At 41.3% G+C, this 19,763-nt stretch overlaps 1 protein-coding gene across 6 annotated transcripts in view; it reads right to left on the minus strand.

The window, feature by feature from the left end:
• The window catches only part of DDX31 (DEAD-box helicase 31), a 75,635-nt gene that overhangs the window by 53,166 nt on the left and 2,706 nt on the right, over window positions 1-19,763 (minus strand). For 4 of the 6 annotated variants that reach the window (XM_024252102.3, XM_054520765.2, XM_024252101.3 and 1 more), the window contains exons 2-11: window positions 14,548-14,804; window positions 14,368-14,443; window positions 13,313-13,356; window positions 11,810-11,880; window positions 10,761-10,825; window positions 4,578-4,622; window positions 3,208-3,249; window positions 2,369-2,433; window positions 574-693; window positions 333-439 (exon numbers count right to left, since the gene is read on the minus strand). In XM_024252102.3, coding sequence (XP_024107870.3) covers window positions 333-439; window positions 574-693; window positions 2,369-2,433; window positions 3,208-3,249; window positions 4,578-4,622; window positions 10,761-10,825; window positions 11,810-11,880; window positions 13,313-13,356; window positions 14,368-14,443; window positions 14,548-14,804 — 892 coding nt within the window. Of the gene's footprint in view, window positions 1-332; window positions 440-573; window positions 694-2,368; window positions 2,434-3,207; window positions 3,250-4,577; window positions 4,623-6,064; window positions 10,467-10,760; window positions 10,826-11,809; window positions 11,881-12,860; window positions 12,895-13,312; window positions 13,357-14,367; window positions 14,444-14,547; window positions 14,805-19,763 lie in introns of those variants that run through there. The other 2 variants (XM_054520763.2, XM_024252103.3) reach the window with 2 other exon arrangements.

A 19,763-nucleotide genomic window follows, 5' to 3' on the forward strand; every position in this document is an offset into this window, starting at 1 on the left:
TCAGGGCAAGGGCCCTGCTCTCCATGGATTGCAAGTGCACAAAAACCTCATGAAACCACCAAGCCAACAGCAGCCAGTCTTTTCTCGTCCTCATCCCTGCCCTTTCTCCCTTTCCCCATGCCCTGGGAAACATATCTGTCTTGGATAACTTGCAGAGGGAAGCTGAGAGTGCAGAATATAGAGTTTGAAAAGGCAGTCTTCTAAGGACAGCTCTCTCCCTGCCTCCCACCTCCCTGAGGTTGAGAATCACTGCAGCAAACAACCCAGGTTAAATCTAGGTCCTTCCTCTTCATTAAGAACAAAGAAGGGCCCATCACTTCTTTTCAACTCACCTTCTGTGAGTGTCGCTGATAGCAAGACATTCTGTCGTTTTTGGCATTCAGCATTTACAGCATTAAGTATCACTGTGATGTCCTTTTCAAAACCCAAATCCAAGATTCTGTGATTGTAAAAAAGAAGAAATTTTCAACTATATGAAAAGCAAATGTGGTCTAAGGGGCTACAGAAGTTGCAACAAGGAGAGCAGAAACAGCCCTTCTCTTCTACCTGTCATCATCCTGGGACGAGGCTCACCTGTCTGCTTCATCAAACACCAACCACCGCAGGCGACTAAAATGAATGTTCTTTGTGGATTTTATATGATCCACCAGGCGTCCAGGAGTTGAGATAAGGATATTTATTCCTTTGCGAAGTCTGTTTAAAATTACATATCATAAAAGAAAGTAAATCAAACAGGGCTACGCCAATAGAAAACACAGGAAAAAGGCAAAAGAGACAGACTCATTTCATGTACAGTGCAAACGTGCCATAGCCTGAAATCATGACAAAACATAAAAACTGGGTAGAAAGCTGTGCTTGAGTCTTTCCCTGTACTGTGAAATGCAATTGTTAAGATCTGAAATTACATTAAAATCATAAAACTTTAACTTTGAAAGGGATCATAACTACATAATCCAATGCTCTTTATCTGACTCATTAAGCCTCTCTAGAACCTTCCAAAGAGATTATAGTCTAGCCTGTTCTCGAAGGTTTCTGTGCCAGGGAATCTAGTATCTGAGCAAGTGATCCCACGCCAATGTGCTCCAATTGCTAGGACACTTTTTTCTTATGCTAAGCCCTTTATGTAACTTCCATTCAATGGGGCTCAGCTTTGTCCCATGTGTTATATACAATAAATCTAATTTCTCATTCCCCAAACAACCATTTTCCTGTCAGTCCACCGTAATAAAAGCTTCCAATTTTTAGCACATTTTTTTTTCTTTGTAGAGACGGGGGTCTCGCTATGTTGCCTAGGCTGGTCTCAAACTCCTGGTCTTAAGTCATCCTCCTGCCTTGGCCTCCCAAAGTGCTAGGATTACAGGCATGAGCCACTGCACCCAGCCTAGCTGGATATATTTTCAAGCTTCCCTTGCAGTTAAGTATAGTCATGCTTGCTTTGGCAATGGGATAAAAGGGTAAAGGGAACATGCCAATCACACAAGCACCTTCAGAGGGAGCAGGTGTGAGCATCTCTGAACCTGCTGGCAAGAAATTAGACGCAATGGTTGGAGTGCCTGCAACTATCTAAGACTACGAGGTAATCTTAAAAACGGAATCCTTCCACAGTGGCACAAAAAGACAGAAAGAGCTTGGTCCCCGACACTGGAGCCCTGGACTGGCTCTGTCAGATTTCTTAAATGTGAAAGAAAAATAAAACTTGTATATTGTTTGTGCCACTGTTATTTGTTATTATTGTTGTTATTCACAGCTGAGTCGAATCCTAACCAATGCTTTGAGCTTTCAGGTTTCATATTTACTCCTCAGTTATAGACTACATGCATCATTATTGAGTACTGATTATTAAGCTATAATACAATAAAAATGTTTTCAAAAGAATGAAGACAATTTGAGATTTACTTGTTGCAACGATTTTCAACTGACACCCATTACAAATCCTAATAAAGAAAGGAATAAACATATTCGGTCGTAAAAAGCAAGTTACAAAGCACTACGTAAGTGAACGATCTTGTTTTTGTAAAAGCAAACAACAAAACCCCAAACTCTCAATGTCCACAGAAGTGAGTGGCACGCAGGTGGATGTATACTAAAGCAGGGATGCTATAGGGTGTGGGGTAGGTGGGAGTTAAGAAGGTGACAGCACTGTTACTAGCAACATCAGAAGGAAACCTGTTTGTAGGTTTAATATTTTAAAAAACAGCACCGTCTAGAGGTGACCGCTCCCCACTGACTCAATCTGTCCCTGTGCACCGGGACTAGGAAGCAGAGCCTGAGATAAAGCTCTCAGCAGGTTTAGGAGGAACCAGCCTTACTGAATAGGAAGGCAGGACAGATTCAAGAAGGAAACAACAACCAACAAACCTCTTCCTACCTGGCCTTTTCTGATTTTCTCTTCTCTCCTCCCATTAACACTCCAGGCACAATCCAGGTGAAAGGCTACAGAAAGAGAGCAGACCACAGTCAGTGCAAAGCCCCCTTTACTAACATCAGACATTGATTCCAAATTCCCTTTCCTTAAACAAGGCATGGGAGAGAACTGGTGCTTCTCATTGTATAAGGTGTTATTGTGCAGACACAATTCCTAGGCATTGCTACACCCACGTTCACTATCAGCAGTAACTTGAATTACAGGTATATAACTAGCTTCTACCACAGTGAGAGAGAAATGTGAGCTTCTTAAATCATTCAAGTAGCTTGCCTTTCTTTTCCCACAGAGCCTGAATTGAAAACACATGTCAGTAAGTCTATTGCCATTTTTGGGGTTAAGACAAACCCAAGCAACACCTTTCCCTACTCTCCACCCCTAATAAAAGAAAGGATGGATCAATTCATGATCCAATTTGGTGAGCCGGCTGGCTTTGATTCTGAAGCCTTCACTCTCTTTTCTTAAACAAACCCTACTTGCAGCTAAGTTGCTTTCTACTGGATCACCGTCAGGCTGTACCTGTGAATTTCTGTGTGTGGCTTGCTAGTGACTATGATGAACAAATTGTAGGACTTTATGCACCAGGAGTCACTGATAATTCAGCTAAGCTAGAAATTGGTAGGTTTAGATCAGTAAAAACCTATAAACTATCTAGAGAGAGCAGAGATATCCAGGCAAAAGGAAATAATTCTTATCTCTTTGAAAATAAAGAATAGACTGTAGTATATTAAATCCTTCCTCAAAGTCAGCAAGCAAGATAAAATGGAACTCATGGTTTGCCTTACCTTAAGCAGTTTCTGGACAGTGTCAAAGCTTTGTAGAGCCAGCTGTAAAAATTTTAAAAGTTATAGATGATGAACAGGATCCCCTTTTTTTTTTTTTAAGACAATTTAATGTGATTAGGATACAAACTTGGACCTCAAGTTAAGATTTAAGAAGAAAAAAATCCTATACACAGAATCTAATATACCTTGTTCTTAGACTGGTTCTGCAACTTGTCAGTTTGGGCAAAGAGGGTAAAGACACCACGTCTATTTCTTGGACATACACAAAAATAGTGTTTTGTGCTCCCTCTGCTGGCTCAAATTCCCAGAGTGCCACACAGAGAAGTTCAAGTCTGTGGTGCATAAAAATGTAAGGGAATGAAACAAAGTAACCTGAATTTGACTCTCCTTAGAAAGAGAAAGAATATACTATGTATGCAGAGTAAACCAGAATAGCGATGCAACAGGGTAGCCTCTGGGAACTTCACTCTCAAGGTGCGATGACTGTATCCTACAACTGTGCCAGGGTATCTGAAGCCTGGGAGATGGTTGCTCCTCAAGCTTATATCAATAAAACAAAAGCAAACCAACAGCTCCACTGGAGAATAAAGCAAGTGAAAATTAAAGTAGGCTACAACCATTAACAACCTTCAAAAATGCCTCATACAGAATCCCGTTCTTAAAGGACGTATATACAGTTTCCACATATTTAGTATTCATGAAGCATCCTAGAGAAGTAGCAACTTTGCAGCTGTAAAAATTTTAATAGCTTCTGTGCCTGCTCCTTCATTGGACTGAGCCGAGATAGGGGACTGCAGGCTATATAAAAAGCTGACTTCAAATCATCTCTGTGATCAATTCTCTGTAAGGAAGTGATTAGCATTTGATATAGAAACCAGATACCCTAATCTGAAGTTGCCTCTGTAGGCAAATAAAATAGATCAGATAGAAGAGATTTCTACCAAGAAAGAAAAAAATATTGAAAAGTTTAACTTTTAGGAACGAGTAACATTTTTGGTAGCAGTAGCTTCTTAAAAAAAATAAAGGTTCATTTTCAGAGCCAACTGCTTTTGGTTTTGAATTAAGTTGCTAAAAAATTGCATTTCTGTAGTTTTTTTTTTTAGCAACTTAATTCAAAACCCAATTAAACAGACATTTAATAGTATCATTAGTTTCTAGACAACAGGAAAATACTTTTCCATACTTATGATTCTCAGAGACTACTTGAATATTTCTCCTTGACAAGAACCAGAAGGACAGTTTCCAGGCAACTGGAGCTGGTGTGCAGTGGCTTGTGCAGGAGGGAGAAACATGGCAAAACCACTTTCAAATTCAACGGGACATTAGTGAAGCATGTGCTTCAAACTTGCCCCAAAAGGGAGCCTGCTTACCTCTCTCGTTGGCACGAGCACCAGGGCATAGGGGCCATCACTGCGCTGTTGACACACAGAAAAAAAAATGCCATGAGCAGGATAAACAAAGGCAGACTCCAAACGGACAGGACACAGGGGTGGCCGGTTGTAGAACATCAGAAGCACTCTTAATGAAGAAAGGGGCAAAATAAGGTTGCCCACTGATGTGGTTTGGCTGTGCCCCCACCCAAATTTCTACTTGCATTGGATCTCCCAGAATTCCCACATGTTGTAGGAAAGGGCAGGGGGCAGGAGGGAGGTGGTAATTGAATCATGGGGGCCGGTTATTCTCGTGATAATAAATAAGTCTCAGGAGATCTGATGGGTTTATCAGGGGTTTCTGCTTTTGCGTCTTCCTCATTCTCTCTTGCTGCTGCCATGTAAGAAATGCCTTTCGTCCTCTGCCATGATTATGAGACCTCCCCCAGCCATGTGGAACTGTAAGTCAAATTAAACCTCCTTTTCTTCCCAGTCTCGGGTATGTTTTTATCAGCAGCGTAAAAATGGACTAACGCACCCACTAACCCCATTATTCTAGAATACTGTTCTAGAAGTCCTGGCCCATACAATCAGACAAAAAACATGATGTATAAAATTAGAAAATAGGAAACAAAATTATTGTTAGCAGATGTTATTTTCTCTTACAAAAAAAAACCATAAGAGAACTAATGTAAAATCTACTACAAACAAGATAATTTTGTCAAGCAGCTGAATGCAAAATTAACATATAAAAATCAATACCCAGCCGGGTGAGGTGGCTCACGCCTATAATCCCAGCACTTTGGGAGGCCAAGGCAGGCGGATCACTTGAGGTCAGGAGTTTGAGATCAGACTGGCCAACAGGGTAAAACCCCATCTCTACTAAAAATACAAAAATTAGCTGGGTATGGTGGCGGGCGCCTGTAATCCCAGCTCTTCGGGAGGCTGAGGCAGGAGAATCACTTGAACCCGGGAGGTGGAGGTTGCAGTGGACCGAGATCGCACCATTGCACTCCAGCCTGGGCAACAAGTGCAAAACTCAGTCTCAAAAAAAAAAAAAAAAAAAAAATTCAATAGCCTTCCAATATAAAAAGTTAATAGCCACAAAAAAGATAAAAGGAATATAAGCTTAGCAAAAAATATACAAAATCTATATGAAGAAAATTTAAAAACACCTCTGAGGGGCATAAAGTAAATTTTGAATAAACGGAAAGATACACCCTATTTCCAGATAAGAAGATGTAATAGTACATATAAGCTAATTCTCTCTAAATCACTCCATAAATGTAACGTGATTCTAACAAAAATGCCACAAATATGTGTATATATAAAATAACATATATAACCAAACAAACTGATTTGAAAGTTCATATGGAAAAATAAATGTACAAAAATAACCAAGACATTTATGAAAAACATATCAGATGTTAAAATAATTTAAAGCTACAGCAATTACAAATAATGATACTGGCACACAAATAGAGATCATAATAGCAAATAAAGTTGAGAATAGAATCAAATAGATAACGAAATTTAGAAAATAATATAAGGGCCATTTTATATCAGCAAGAAAAAGATGGTTTAATTCAAAAGTCCTGTGAGAAAAAAATAAAGTTAGGAAAACAAAGCTGGAATTGTCCTTTTAATAGATGACGTAAAACTCAGAAACCTTAAAATAAAACACAGATACGTTTTATTACCTAAGAATTTTAAATTTCAGAACAGAAAAATAATACCTAAACAAAACCAAGAGTCAAATGATAACCTGGGGGGAAAATATGCCACACCTGAGAGAAAGAGCTAATTTCCTTAATTTATATATTTTTAAAAGCCCTGTAATTCAATCTTTAAAAAAAGACCAACTTGGCCGGGCATGGTCGCTCACGCCTGTAATCTCAGCACCTTGGGAGGCTGAGGTGGGTGGATTACTTGAGGTCAAGAGTTAGAGACCAGCCTGGCCAACATGGTGAAACCCCATGTCTACAGAAATACAAAAAAAATTAGCCAGGTGTGGTGGTGCATGCCTGTAATCCCAGCTACTCAGGCGGCTGAGACAGGAGAATCTCGAACCCAGGAGGCGGAGGTTGCAGCGAGCCGAGATCGTGCCATTGCACTCCAGCCTGGGCAACAGAGCGAGACTTCATCCCAAACAAAACAAAACAAAACAAAATTCAAATAGAAAAATGAATAAAGGGCCGGATGTGGTGGCTCATGCCTGTAATCCCAGCACTATGGGAGGCCAAGGCGGGCGGATCACTTGAAGTCAGAAGTTCAAGTCTAGCCTGGCCAACATGGTGAAACCCCATCTCTACTAAAACTACAAAAATTAGGCGGGCGTGGTGGTGGGCACCTGTAATCCCAGCAGTTTGGGAGCCTGAGGCAAGAGAACTGCTTGAACCCGGGAGGTGGGGGTTTCAGTGAGCCGAGATTGCGCCACTCCACTCTAGCCTGGGCAACAGAGCGAGACTTTGTCTCAAAAAAAAAAAAAAAAAAAAAAGAAGAAGAAACATAAAGCAGCTGAGAGCATTGGAGGGCATGGGAAAACTGGACCTTCTACACCGCTGCTGGAGTGCACACTGGCATATTTCCTTTCAAGTTTAATGTTGGCATTATCTACTAAAATAAAAATGCAAATTCCACTTACAGAAATTTCTCCTATAGACCATATGTGTGTGTAAAGAGGTTGTAGACTATTTTATAGACTGTATTTAAGTGGCCTTGTTTGTAGCAAAATACTGAACATAATATAAATTCCACCAACCAATAAGAGAATGAGTCAGTAATTCATGGTACATACATACATACAACGAAATGCTAGGCAGTCATCAAAAAGAACAAGGTAGCCCAATATGGTGCTAATTAAGGAGCCCAAAACACATCAAAGGAACCAAAGCAAGGCACAGAACATCCTGCATAACAAAGCAACCACTCGTGTATCAAACCAAGCAAAACAGAAAAACAAAAAGCTTCACAAAATTGGTAAGAAGAATTACACATCCTCATATTTGCTTGATATGCAGAGAATTTCCCCAGGAGGATATACAAGAGGCTGGTAATAACCACCATGGCATCTTGAGAAGCAAACTGTGCACTAGGGGAAAGTGGGAATAGATGACTTTACTTTTCACTATATACATTTTTAGTACTCTTCGAAATTTTTAAGACATACATGGTACATTATATCTAAAAAGTATTAATAAAAAAAATAGAAGAAACCAAAGTAATCCGAAAAAGGCCCCTAAGCCAATGGTGCCTTGCACATCCAAAGTGCTCAAAGACACTGAATGAATGAACAAAACAACATTAGTGCCAAAGCTAAGCAGAGAGTTAACAGCAAATTCAATTACAAGTATGGTTTTCGTGTTTTACATAAGAAACGTTTACCCAAAAGAAGAAAAGGATTTGGAATTCAAACCACAGTTGTCTGTACTCAACATCGACTTTGTGATACTACACTGAACGCAAGCTAGGAATAGTAAATATGCTAGTACAACAGTAGCAACGTGCCACCGTGTGACGTTAGGAGATTCTGACATTTCAAAAGGTGTTACTACACAGAGAAGAAGAAAGAAAAATCAATTCCTTACAGGGCACAAGTAAGTGAGGGAGGATGGATATGATATTAAAAAAAAAAAATCAGAGCCAAAATAACTGAAGAGTGTGAACACAGAAAAGCAGTCCATTCTCATGCCATCACCAAAGTAATTTAAGGATCTGTTGGGTGCCTTAAATTTGCTGTGCCCTCCAGATAAGTTTTTTACAGGTCAAATCATTTTACAATGAACTCCAAGGGACTATATTGAGTATTACTTGAAATAAGTGAATTAAATTGAGGCTTGGAAAACTGTGTTTCTACAGAATATTCCAGTCTTTAATACAATGACTGACCTGTTCATGATTTTTTAAAATATTGCAGCAAGTAAAATATGACATATAACCAATCAAATCACTGCCCCTCCAACTAGCCACATGACCACGTTGCTGACGATGGCTAAAGCATGATGTCACCATGCACTGCCCGTCGGGTCTCAACACTGCACATGCATTAGCTCAACCCTGATCCCAGAACTTGGAGACAGGCACTGACTGCTACTATCCCTGTGCCACAGCAAAGGCACTGAGGCACAGAGGATGAACAATTTGCCTCAAGTTACCCTCAGACCCAGGATTGAGCACAGCTGCCCACCACACCATTCCCCTGATGTGTATGTCATCAAATCTCTCTCATCCTCCAGTCATGGATCTATGAAATGAGAGTTAGGCTAGAACTGTATAAGCCATCCAAGCTCAAATAGTCCAAACTCTTCAACTGGTATAAAGAAAAACCTCCCCACTGGCAAGATGTTCTCCTGGAGTACGTAAGTGGATGAGACTTTACTACATGATTGTAGTAATTCACATTTATTTTTCTCTATGTGCCAGGGACAATGCTAAGCACTTTACACAAATTCTCTCACTGTAAAGCACTTAATAGGGGAAAAAAAATCAGTTACCTTTAGGAAGTAAAATTCCTCACTCAGAGAAAACCAATGTTAACAGTTTGCTAAGAATTATTCTAGCCTTTTTATGCATATATACACAACTATTACTTATGAAACTGGGGTCACATTATACACATCATTTTGTAACCTGCCCTTTTTCAAGTAACAAAGCAAGAATATTTGCTCAATTTCACGAATAGTAACTGAAAAAGTATCTTTTTTTAATGGCTATACTTGGTTCCATCTCTGGATGATTTTGTAGGGTTTAACTGATTTTAAAAAATTCTGAACCTATTCATTTTGAATGAATTCAGGCTTATAATTTCAGACTTACAAAATTTTGCATAAAAAAATACAAGGAATTTCCACACACCCTTCTCTCAGCTTCTCCATATGTATTATCAACACTTTCATCCACTCATTTTAGCATCTATGATAACTCATGCCTGAAACAATATTACTGTGGCATTTGCCAAATGGTGACTTTCTATTTCTATCATTTCTATATTTATTTATTAGAGTTCCACATAAAGAAGAATTCTACCTTCTCCCTCATTTATTTATTGAATAATTTATTTGTATCAGTTTGAACTCATGGATATTTTGTTTTAGTTTATAGACTGTAATGCAACACTATTATTGTCACTCAAATATCAGGTAGGCTAGATATACTGCTAATTCTGCATATCCAAACTGAGAAAAACAGTAATCGATTAGCTTTTGTCTGTTTTCTGCACTCACCTCACTTTCTATTTCTGGTCTCACCACTTCCTCTCAGCTGAGAATAACGAGGGCTGTATTTGTAGGATCCTGGGCTGTCGTTTGAGATGAAGCCTCTGCCCACGGATCACAGCAGTTAACTGGCCTCCTAGGGAACTCAACTCAGGCACTAACTTAACATGTTTCACAACTAAAGATAAATTCTAGATAATCTTAAAAATGAGGCAGCCCAATTTGTCCTCATATTAACATTTCAGCTAAATGGGTGCTTATTTTCATATTTACTGTTCATGAGAAACCACTGTTTTAAATATGAAGTTCAGCCTTCTTGGTCAAAAGTAAACACCACATTGGAACTTAGAAGGTTAAAATTTAATGCTTTATATACAACACAGACTTGAGCATGAATGGATAGCTGCAAAACCAGATCACCTTTATTGAGTGACCATTCTGTAAAAGGTCCCATGTTAGGTACTGTGGAAGACACAGATGCATGGCCCCTACATAGCACAGGAGCCAGGAATTAACCTTCACTGTAAGTTTTCACACAAGAGTAAGGAGCTTGGTCTCTGCAGCCAAACAGAACTGAGGTACAAATCTAGTTCCACCATTACTTGTTGCATGGCGTTGGTTATTTAACTTTCCTAAGCCTCCGTTCTTCTTTGTAAAATGTGGATAACAGTAATACCTGTAACATGGTGGGGGAGAGAGCAGTTAAAGATTCAAGAAGGGAACACACGCAAAGTATCATGCCTGACACACGGGGAGCATCTTACACTTACTATGACAATTGTGAAGTGTATTTATTCTACTCTAGGCACAGTCTCTAGATACAACACATTTATGTAATAAATAAATTAAAAGGAGGTGAAAAATACTCAGTGAAAACAGATTCTTTTAGTCCTAATATTTCTGTTATGCTTCAGTTTGATGGTTGCTTATGCACTATGAGCGATGACAGAAAAACACATTTGATACACACCTGTATTTTTGACTCCATTGCTTGAAGGGACTGGACCACAGGGATGCAATAGGCAAGAGTTTTACCTTTCAAAAAAAAAGCAGAAGCAACTAAAATCACACACCCTACAGATGTAAGAAAAGCAAAGGATGTAAAGAAAACAGGCTCTGCTATCTTCCAGTAGTACTAAATTCTGGGGAAAGGGAAACTGCCCATTATACATCCAAGAGAAGTGAAAAGGGACTTCCCCTGTCTGCCACAAATCCCAATTTTGCTTTGTAAAATGAGTACTTCTAAAAAAGTAGAAGCTTCAGTTCCTTTATTCATCTAACAAGAGATAACGATATGACTCCCAAATTACACAGAAGCTCAACTTGATGGCTGTCTGTAGGAGCCAGAAAATTCCTCCTTTGAAGTCCTCCCTACCCTTTCAGATGAGCTTCAGTGGTCAATTACATCTCTGCAGTGCTGATGTGATTGGGAGCCAGTCTGTACTCTAGAGCTAATCTCTAATTGCGGAGAAACCAACAGATGGCAAAAACTTTGGGTATCCAGCCTTCTGAATGGTGGCCGAGCTGGTAGGAGTAAAGGATAGCTGACTGCCCACTGAGGGCACATGAGGGTCAAAACAGCAAGTCCAGACTGGCCTGGAACATGGCAGAAACAGTGTTCTGTCCTTGAGCACAAGTGGCATCTGATCAGTGTCTGATCTGGCTCAGGCCAGAAATCACTCTGTGTTTAACACCAGAAGAAGACATTCATTCTCCACTAGAGTGAGAATGCGCAACTGGGGCCACAGAGTGTGGAACTTGGTAAAGCCCTGAAATAGGCTCTGAGGAAATTATAGCCGAACCTGACTACTTCCTAATCATTTCTCATCGTGGCACCATCAACTGTCCCCTTCCTTTCATTATGTGAACACATTCAGGGCTCCAATCAAAAGTATGACCTCCCTCCCCCAAATGAAACAAAATTGCCACCACCACCAACCCAGACACCTCACGGCAAAACCTACTGCACGACCATGGGCCTGAGCAGAGGAAAAAGGGCAGAGACGAAATGAGACTAACCTGAGCCCGTCTGGGATCTCACAAGAGCATCTCTGCCTTCCAGCAACACAGGAATACTTTGCTTCTGAACACTGGGCCACCCGAAAAAAAGAACACACTTTATCTATATTATCCAGTTACTGGCAGAGATGCAGGATACATAAAAGGCAACTGCCCACACTTGGATTCATCTAGCAACTGCCTCCTTAGAAGCTATCAAAGCATTCAAATAAAGGTGTGAAGAAACTCTTGATGATTATAAAGATCAAACCCTAGTTATATTTTTGGAACTTAGCCTGAAAATGGTGAGGCAAACCACAGACTGGCCATTCTATTAAACTAATTCTTTTAAAAATGAGACAGGCAGCTGACTGCGGTGGCTCACACCTGTAATCCCTGCACTTTGGGAGGCTGAGGTGGGTGGATCACCTGAGGTCAGGAGTTTGACCGGCCTGGCCAACATGATGAAACCCCATCTCTACTAAAAATACAAAAAATTAGCTGGGAGTGGTGGCACGCACTTGTAATCCCAGCTACTCAGGAGGCTGAGGCAAGAGAATCGCTTGAACCTGGGAGGCAGCGATGGTAGTGAGCCAAGATCGCACCACTGCACTCCAGCCTGGGAAATAAGAGCAAAACTCCGTCTCAAAAAAAAAAAAAGAAAAAGAAACAGGCATGACAACAAATCAGAGTTACCACAAAGTATATCACACACTCTTGCCTTCACTAACAGGAATATGAAATACAATGAAACATAATGGAAAGGTTTCCATGCAGCATAGCAGGAGGAAGCTCGCCAACTATTAAGAGAGCAAGCAGCAGCTGTCCATTCTCCAGGAAAAGGTTATGGACATGCTGAAATGTGTGTCTACACATGCATTTTAAAACAAGAAACAAAAGAGACACAAAAATCACTTAAATTTGGTTGATCAAACAAACAAAAAACTTGTGGGGAGGTCCCTTAATTTGGTCTTTAATATTCCCATTAATTTTTACTAGTAAAAGTAAAAAATCATTATGAAAATAAACAGAAGCACAAATACTCAAAACAAGGAAGCTCATCTCCTCGCACCTATTTTACTTCTTTATTTTCCAGGAGTCATTCCCTGTAACAAACATTGAAAACATTTTTTCAGTATCCCACTCTATCCAACTGAGCATTTACTCTTGTCTTTTTGGTTGACCCTAATTCTTACTATTAAGAAATGACATGGTCACATTCTATATTTTGGCCAAATTCTTTTCAGGGAAGCACAGAAAACAGCGGCGCTCATGCAGCCCACCTTCTGGATGAGACGTCTCTTGCGGTTTAGAGCCAAGGGCAGAACTGGATGGAAAGCCAGTCTTTCCATTTAACAGGTGGAGAGAATGAGTAGCTAAGTGAGATGACAACCCTTTATGGTCAATAACCTGGCACTGTTTTCCAACGCCAAGACACAAATTTGCTCTGCCTTGCACACACAGGTTTCATCCGGTTATACCCACGTAATGCCTAAGAAATCAAGAGGAGCCTGAAGTTCTTACCTGGTCATACTAGACATTTTTAAGACCGTATTTATTGTGGAAATCTAAAAGAAAAGATGAAAAAGCTTTAATTAATATTTTGATACAAAATATTTAATGAAATTACACAAAAAAGGAGAAACTATTGAGAGGACATTGACTACTACGATCAAATTCAGTTCCTCCACCCAGGTGGTGCTCTCTATTTGGGGCGATTCTGCCGCCTGCTCTAACTCCCTGGGGACACAGGGCAAAGTCTGGAAAAATTTTTGCTTGCTATAACCAGGGGAGGGGGGCACTGCTGGCATCTAGTGGGTAGAGGCCTGGGATGCTGCTGAACATCCTACAGCGCACAGGACAGTCCCCTAAACTAGCCTGACCTAGTCCAAAATGTCCATAGCACCAAGGCTGAGAAACCCTGTTCTGCCCTGCAGGTGAGAAAACAAGTTTAGGTAACCCACCCTACAGAAGGGGTAGGTAAGCTATAACCGTAAGTGCAGAGGAAACCAAGCCTGCCTAAAAGTTAATTTATTTTTTTTCTTCTTACTCATGAGTCTGGAGAACTTACTTTTTTTCCTTTAAAGTGTCCATTTGTTTGTAGAACACACACTAAAATACTCTTCTTCCCTTACCTCTCTAAAACTGTGGACGTCCTTTAACAGCAAGATGCCAGCACAGTTCCCTCTCCTACGGTCACTGTGACATCTGCCACCACAAATGGCTTCACCACTACAACTATCCAATAAATAGGGAGCTGTTTGAAGTTTAGCAAGTGATGTCCTGACCCTAAATCACGTTAGTCGAGGAAAGTCTTCAGTACTTAAAAAAACACACACCAAAAAACCACAAAAAAAACGGAGGATGAGGGAAGGTGGGGGCCAGAAAACAGTGAACAGTAACTAAGCACCCTTGAACTGTCCTAGAAGAGTATCATCTCAATCTGAGTTCATTCAGGTAACTTAGAGCAGAAACAAACACTCTCCGATTTCTCTTCCTAGCACTGCCATTTCACAGACCTTCTGAACGGACAAACACACCAAAAAAAACCGACCCAGAAAACACTGAAAGGTACTTACTAAATGTGGGTGGAGGCCCAGCTCATGAAAAACAGCTGAAGTAAACACTTTTTCTTGCACCTGCTTTACCATAGGTCTGCAAATGATGAACAAAAACCCAGGCATCAGTGCCAATATTAACAAAGAAAAGGCAGAACACATTCTTTTTTCTTCCTGAAGGGCATCTGCCCCTGGACATACCTGTGGAGTTCTGGAACGTCAGGGTTGTTTTTAAACAGTGATGAAGTCTTAATGCATTGTCTCTCCTCCTGGTTTCTATCACTTGTGCTAACCGAATGCTTCTTTGGAGAAAACATTTTTTGTGTGTTCCCCTTAAAAGTCCTTTGAGTTTCTTTAACACTAGTTTTCTTGGCTGGGAGAAATGAAGTTTCGTTCCTCCATTTCGCTGGGGGAGCCTCACTGGACGCTTGGTATTTTCTTTTCGTAGCCTTTGCTTGCTGCGTTGTTCCCAGAAGGAAAGATCAACAAGAGATGCATTAGTCCATGAAGACAGAGCTCCGAGTGAAGCCTGACTGCCCACAGAATTGCATCTCTCCCTGCAGAGATCATTATGCCCCATATGTCAAGCAACAGTTTAGGGTTTGCAATCAGACTCTTTGACTCAGCTTCTTCCAAAAGGTAAAGAAAAGAAAAAAGAAAAAAGTCTCAGCTCACTCATCTACCAGACCTCACCAGCCATTCTTAACTGTTAAATCAATCAAGATAAGGTAAGGATGAAGAAGCAGCATTTTTCCAGTTGAATGTTAACTAATGGAGTCTGTTTTAAGGGAAGCAAGAATCCACCTTGTGAAGGGTGTGTCAATCCATATTCCTAGGAACCCATTCACCCAAGGAGAAAAGAGGGGTGGGGGAAAATGAATCTTTTCTCTCCACCAACAAAGCACACTGGAGACCACACAGGAGAGAGGGGCGAGGGGAAATGCGCATCTCAGCCCGTGCCCAGGAAGCGGAAACCTTCATTACCATTCTACCCTAGTGCCTGGATCTCTGTCATTCTCTCCTCTCAAGCTGCTCCTCCAGATTCAGATGGCCTGGAGAAAATTCCTACACCCTGTTCCCATTCCAAATGAGAATGCCGCTCCATCCATCACCTCTACCACAATTACTTCCTACCTCCCTTGCCTTTCGAGTCTCTGAGTCCCCGAGTCCCTGCCTGATTGCCGATTACAGGCTACACAGCACTAGGGATCTCTTGCCTGTTGCTTCTTATTTCCATTATAGGAATGTGGTTAAATGCATGATGTCCAAACTTCCCCTAGGAGAAGGAACATCCAATTCCTCTATTTTCTTTGGCCTTCTTTTCTGATTTACAAATGAATATAAAAGCATCCCTTGAGTAGCCAGTGCTTGTTATTCTGGAGTTTTGGGTTCTCTCAGAATACGTTATTTTCCTCTTTGCTTGAAATAATGACTTGGTTTTACATGTCGGCTTTCTTTAGCCATGACTGTCAGCTTCAGACTAACCTACCAATAACAACAGTTCTTTGTTCCATAAGGATTCCTTTACCTAAGTAATTAAATACAACTTCAAATATCTAATATTAATAAAGTAAAAACGGACATATTCCATCTTACAAATTTATTTTTTACAAAGTCTCAAGTTTATGAATTTTCAGATTAAAGAAAGAGATGAAATCAAGTTTCAGGTTTGTTGAATCATTTGCAAGACAGTATGAAATGTGCAGACTTCACCTGATTTACAGACCCTGGACTCCTGGAGCACAAAAACTCTTAAAGGCCACTCCTGCCATGCATGGAATTCCTGACAGTCCCGGGCAGGTGGACTGGCAGCCTATCCCTGCACACCTCCTGCATCCCATGAGGCAGCCCATTCTGTTCATGACCCATTCTAGGAATCAGGACTCTGTCTCTGACGTTTATGCAAGATCTGCATCCTTGAACATCTACCTAATAGTCTGAGGTATACTTTCTACAGCAACACAGAACAAGCTTACTTCCTCTTAACACATAACATTCCTTCATATATCACATAACTCTCTTTTCTTTCTTCTTTGGACTCAATATTTCAAACAGGACACAACTTTAGATCCTTTATCATCTTGGTCACCCTTTATTCCTATGTCAACATCTCTCTAAAAGCAAGTACTCAGAGTTAAACACATTAGGTTTTCCATTGCTCTTAGGCTAAACTAAAAAATCTGTAATATTGCCAGGTGCCATGGCTCATGCTTGTAATCCCAGCACTTTGTGAGGCTGAGGTGAGCTGATTGCTTGAGGCCAGGAGTTTGAGACCAACCTGGGCAACATGGCGAAACCCTGTCTCTACAAAAAAATACAAAAATTAGCCGGGCATGGTGGTGCATGTCTGTAGTCCCAGCGACCTGGGAGGCTAAGTTGGGGGGATCACCTGAGCCCGGGAGGTCAAGGCTGGATTGAGCCATGATGACGCCATGATGCCACTGCTCTCCAGCCTGGGTGACAGAGTAAGACCCTCGCTCAAAAAAAAAAAATCTGTAATATGATCAACAAAGCCCTCTAGAATCTGACCTCTGGCCACCTCACCAGCTTCAGCTTTACTCTCTGCCACTTGGGTCTTCCTTCAATTCCTAGAATGTGCTGTGCTCCTTCCTCCTCCTTTGCACATGCTACTCCCACATCCAGGACCCCACTCTGCCCTCTGGCTGGCCACCCCGTACTCATCCTTCAGATGGAGGCTGACCAACTCCTTCCTCAGAAGAGCCTTTCCTGACCTCTCTTCACCCAGTCAAGCCAAGGTGCTCTGTTCTTGGCTCTCTTGGCACCCTTATTCTCCTCCATAGCATTCGGCAAAATAATAAGCATAGCACGGAACTCATTGTTTTATGTCTGTCTTTCCCATTAGATTGTAAGCTCCACAAGAAAGGGGCCAGTCTGTCCTACATAGCACTGTATCCCCTGTCTGGCAGAGTAAGCACTCAACAGATACTTGTAAGATGAATGAATAACACACAATGGAATTATTCCTTTCCACCAGCTGGATGCGATTCTACTACTTGTTAGCTTTACTCCCCCAGCATCCAAAACACATACATTCAGCAGTTGTCAAGAAGCTTGGTTCTGAAGATACAAAGTAGATTTGCCAAGCCCTTGAGGAAGTTACACACTAGCAGAGGAGACAAAAGTATAAAGGCATAAATCCAACCTCTACATTGGTGCTACAGAAGAGGTATGTAAAAAAGGCTATGAGAGCACCAACAAAAGCTAGACTAACAGGGCCTCCTTCTGGCAAAGGAGAGGGAGACAAGAAAATCAAGAGTGCTTCGTGAGGTGGCCTCTGAGCAGAGAGGCAGCAAGGACATATCTGAATCTACTAAAAATTAGTTGTGCAACATGAAGCAAGTCACTTTCGTTTGAGTCTCTGTTGCCGCACATGTAAAACGAGGGGATTTTGGCAGATGACCTCTAGGGCCCATCCAGACCTGAGAGTCTAATATGCCATGCCCTTGATATTAATAAACATACTGAGTAGTTACTATATGCCAAGGAGTATACTAAGTACTCACATGTATTCTCTCATTTATCAACACAGGTACCGTTATCATCTCATTTTAAGATGCGAACAGGGAGGCAGAGATGTGACGTAATTTGTCCCAGAATCACTGAAGGAACCAGGCTTTCCCCAGGCATCATGATTCTACATTCTAGAGGCCTCACAACAATACTATAATCCCTTTTATTAAGTGCATCCTCTTTGCTTTAGAAAACACACGTATGCTGGAAACTTACTCTTTCTGCTCAACATTATAGTTTTGCCTTGTATAGTCTTAATCCACATGGATTTTGTTTTTTATATACAGTGTGAGATGAGGTTCCAATTTCATTTTTAAATTTACACAACCACACAACCAACTGTTCCAGTGCCACTTATTAAAAATGTCATCTTTTCCTAAACAATTTGCAGTGTCATCTCTGTCATGAATAAAATTTCCATTTTTGTATTGGTCTGCTTCTGGGCTCTCTTTTCTCCTTTGTTGGTCAATCTGTACAGTTTTGCACCTTATTCCAGACTGCCTGAAGAAATAAGAGCTTTATAATAATTCTTAATTTTTGATAAGTTAAAAAAAATATATCATATGTAGTGATTCCTATTTTGAGTTGTTCTCTAAAAGGACATACACCAAAATGGCAACAGGCATTGTCTCTGAGTATGGCAATTATGAGTGGGTTTTTAAAAATTTTTTTTCCTAATTTTCTATAATAAATTTGTATTAATAATCAGAATTTTTTTTGTTTTGTTTTGCTTTTGTTTTGAGACAGAGCCTCACACTGTCACCCCAGCTGGAGTGCAGTGATCTCTGCTCACTGCAACCTCCACTGGTTCCCGGGTTCAAGTGATTCTCGTGCCTCAGCCTCCCGAGTGGCTGGGATCACAGGCATCCACCACCACACCCGGCTAATTTTTTTTTGGTTTTGGTTTTGGTTTTTTTTTGAGACAGAGTCTCGCTCTGTCGCCCAGGCTGGAGTGCAGTGGCGCAATCTCGGCTCACTGCAAGCTCCGCCTCCTGGGTTCACATCATTCTCCTGCCTCAGCCTCCCGAGTGGCTGGGACTACAATCACCCGCCACCACGCCCGGCTAATTTTTTTGTATTTTTAGGAGACGGGGTTTCACCGTGTTAGCCAGGATGGTCTCCATCTCCCGACCTCGTGATCCGCCGGCCTCGGCCTCCCAAAGTGCTGGGATTACAGGCGTGAGCCACTGCGCCATGCCTTTTTTTTGTATTTTTAGTAGAGATGGGGTTTCACCGTGTTGGCCAGGCTGGTCTCCAACTCCTGACCTCAAGTGATCTGCCTGCCTCGGCCTCCCAAAGTGATGAGATTACAGGTGTGAGCCACCTCGCCCAGTCCAGAAAGTATTTTTAGAGAGAAAATTTCTGCATAGTGTTAGATATAGCATAATTTAAGCTGTTAGTCTTTCTAAATCCAGTATATTAGCTACCCATCCCAAGTTCAGGCTACTGGCAAGTCTCATCAGCATATCCATCATTCTCATTCACGACATCAATGAAAATGTAGATCTAGGCCCGGCTAGCTCACGCCTGTAATCCCAGCACTTTGGGAGGCCGAGGCGGGCAGATCATGAGGTTGGGAGATAGAGACCATCCTGGCTAACACACGGTGAAACCCCATCTCTATTAAAAATTCAAAAAAATTAGCCGGGCGTGGTGGCGGGCACCTGTAGTAGTCCCAGCTACTCAAGAGGCTGAGGCAGGAGAATGGCGTGAACTCGGGAGGAGGAGCTTGCAGTGAGCAGAGATCGCGCCACTGCACTCCAGCCTGGGAGACAGAGCAAGACTCCGTCTCAAACAAAACAAAACAAAACGTAGATCTAGACAAGGCCACTGCAGACACCTGTCATCACTGCATTAATTAATCCCCTTTTGATAATCATAAAACT

The sequence above is a fragment of the Pongo abelii genome, chromosome 13, assembly GCF_028885655.2.
Source record: "Pongo abelii isolate AG06213 chromosome 13, NHGRI_mPonAbe1-v2.0_pri, whole genome shotgun sequence".
NCBI lineage: Eukaryota > Metazoa > Chordata > Mammalia > Primates > Hominidae > Pongo > Pongo abelii.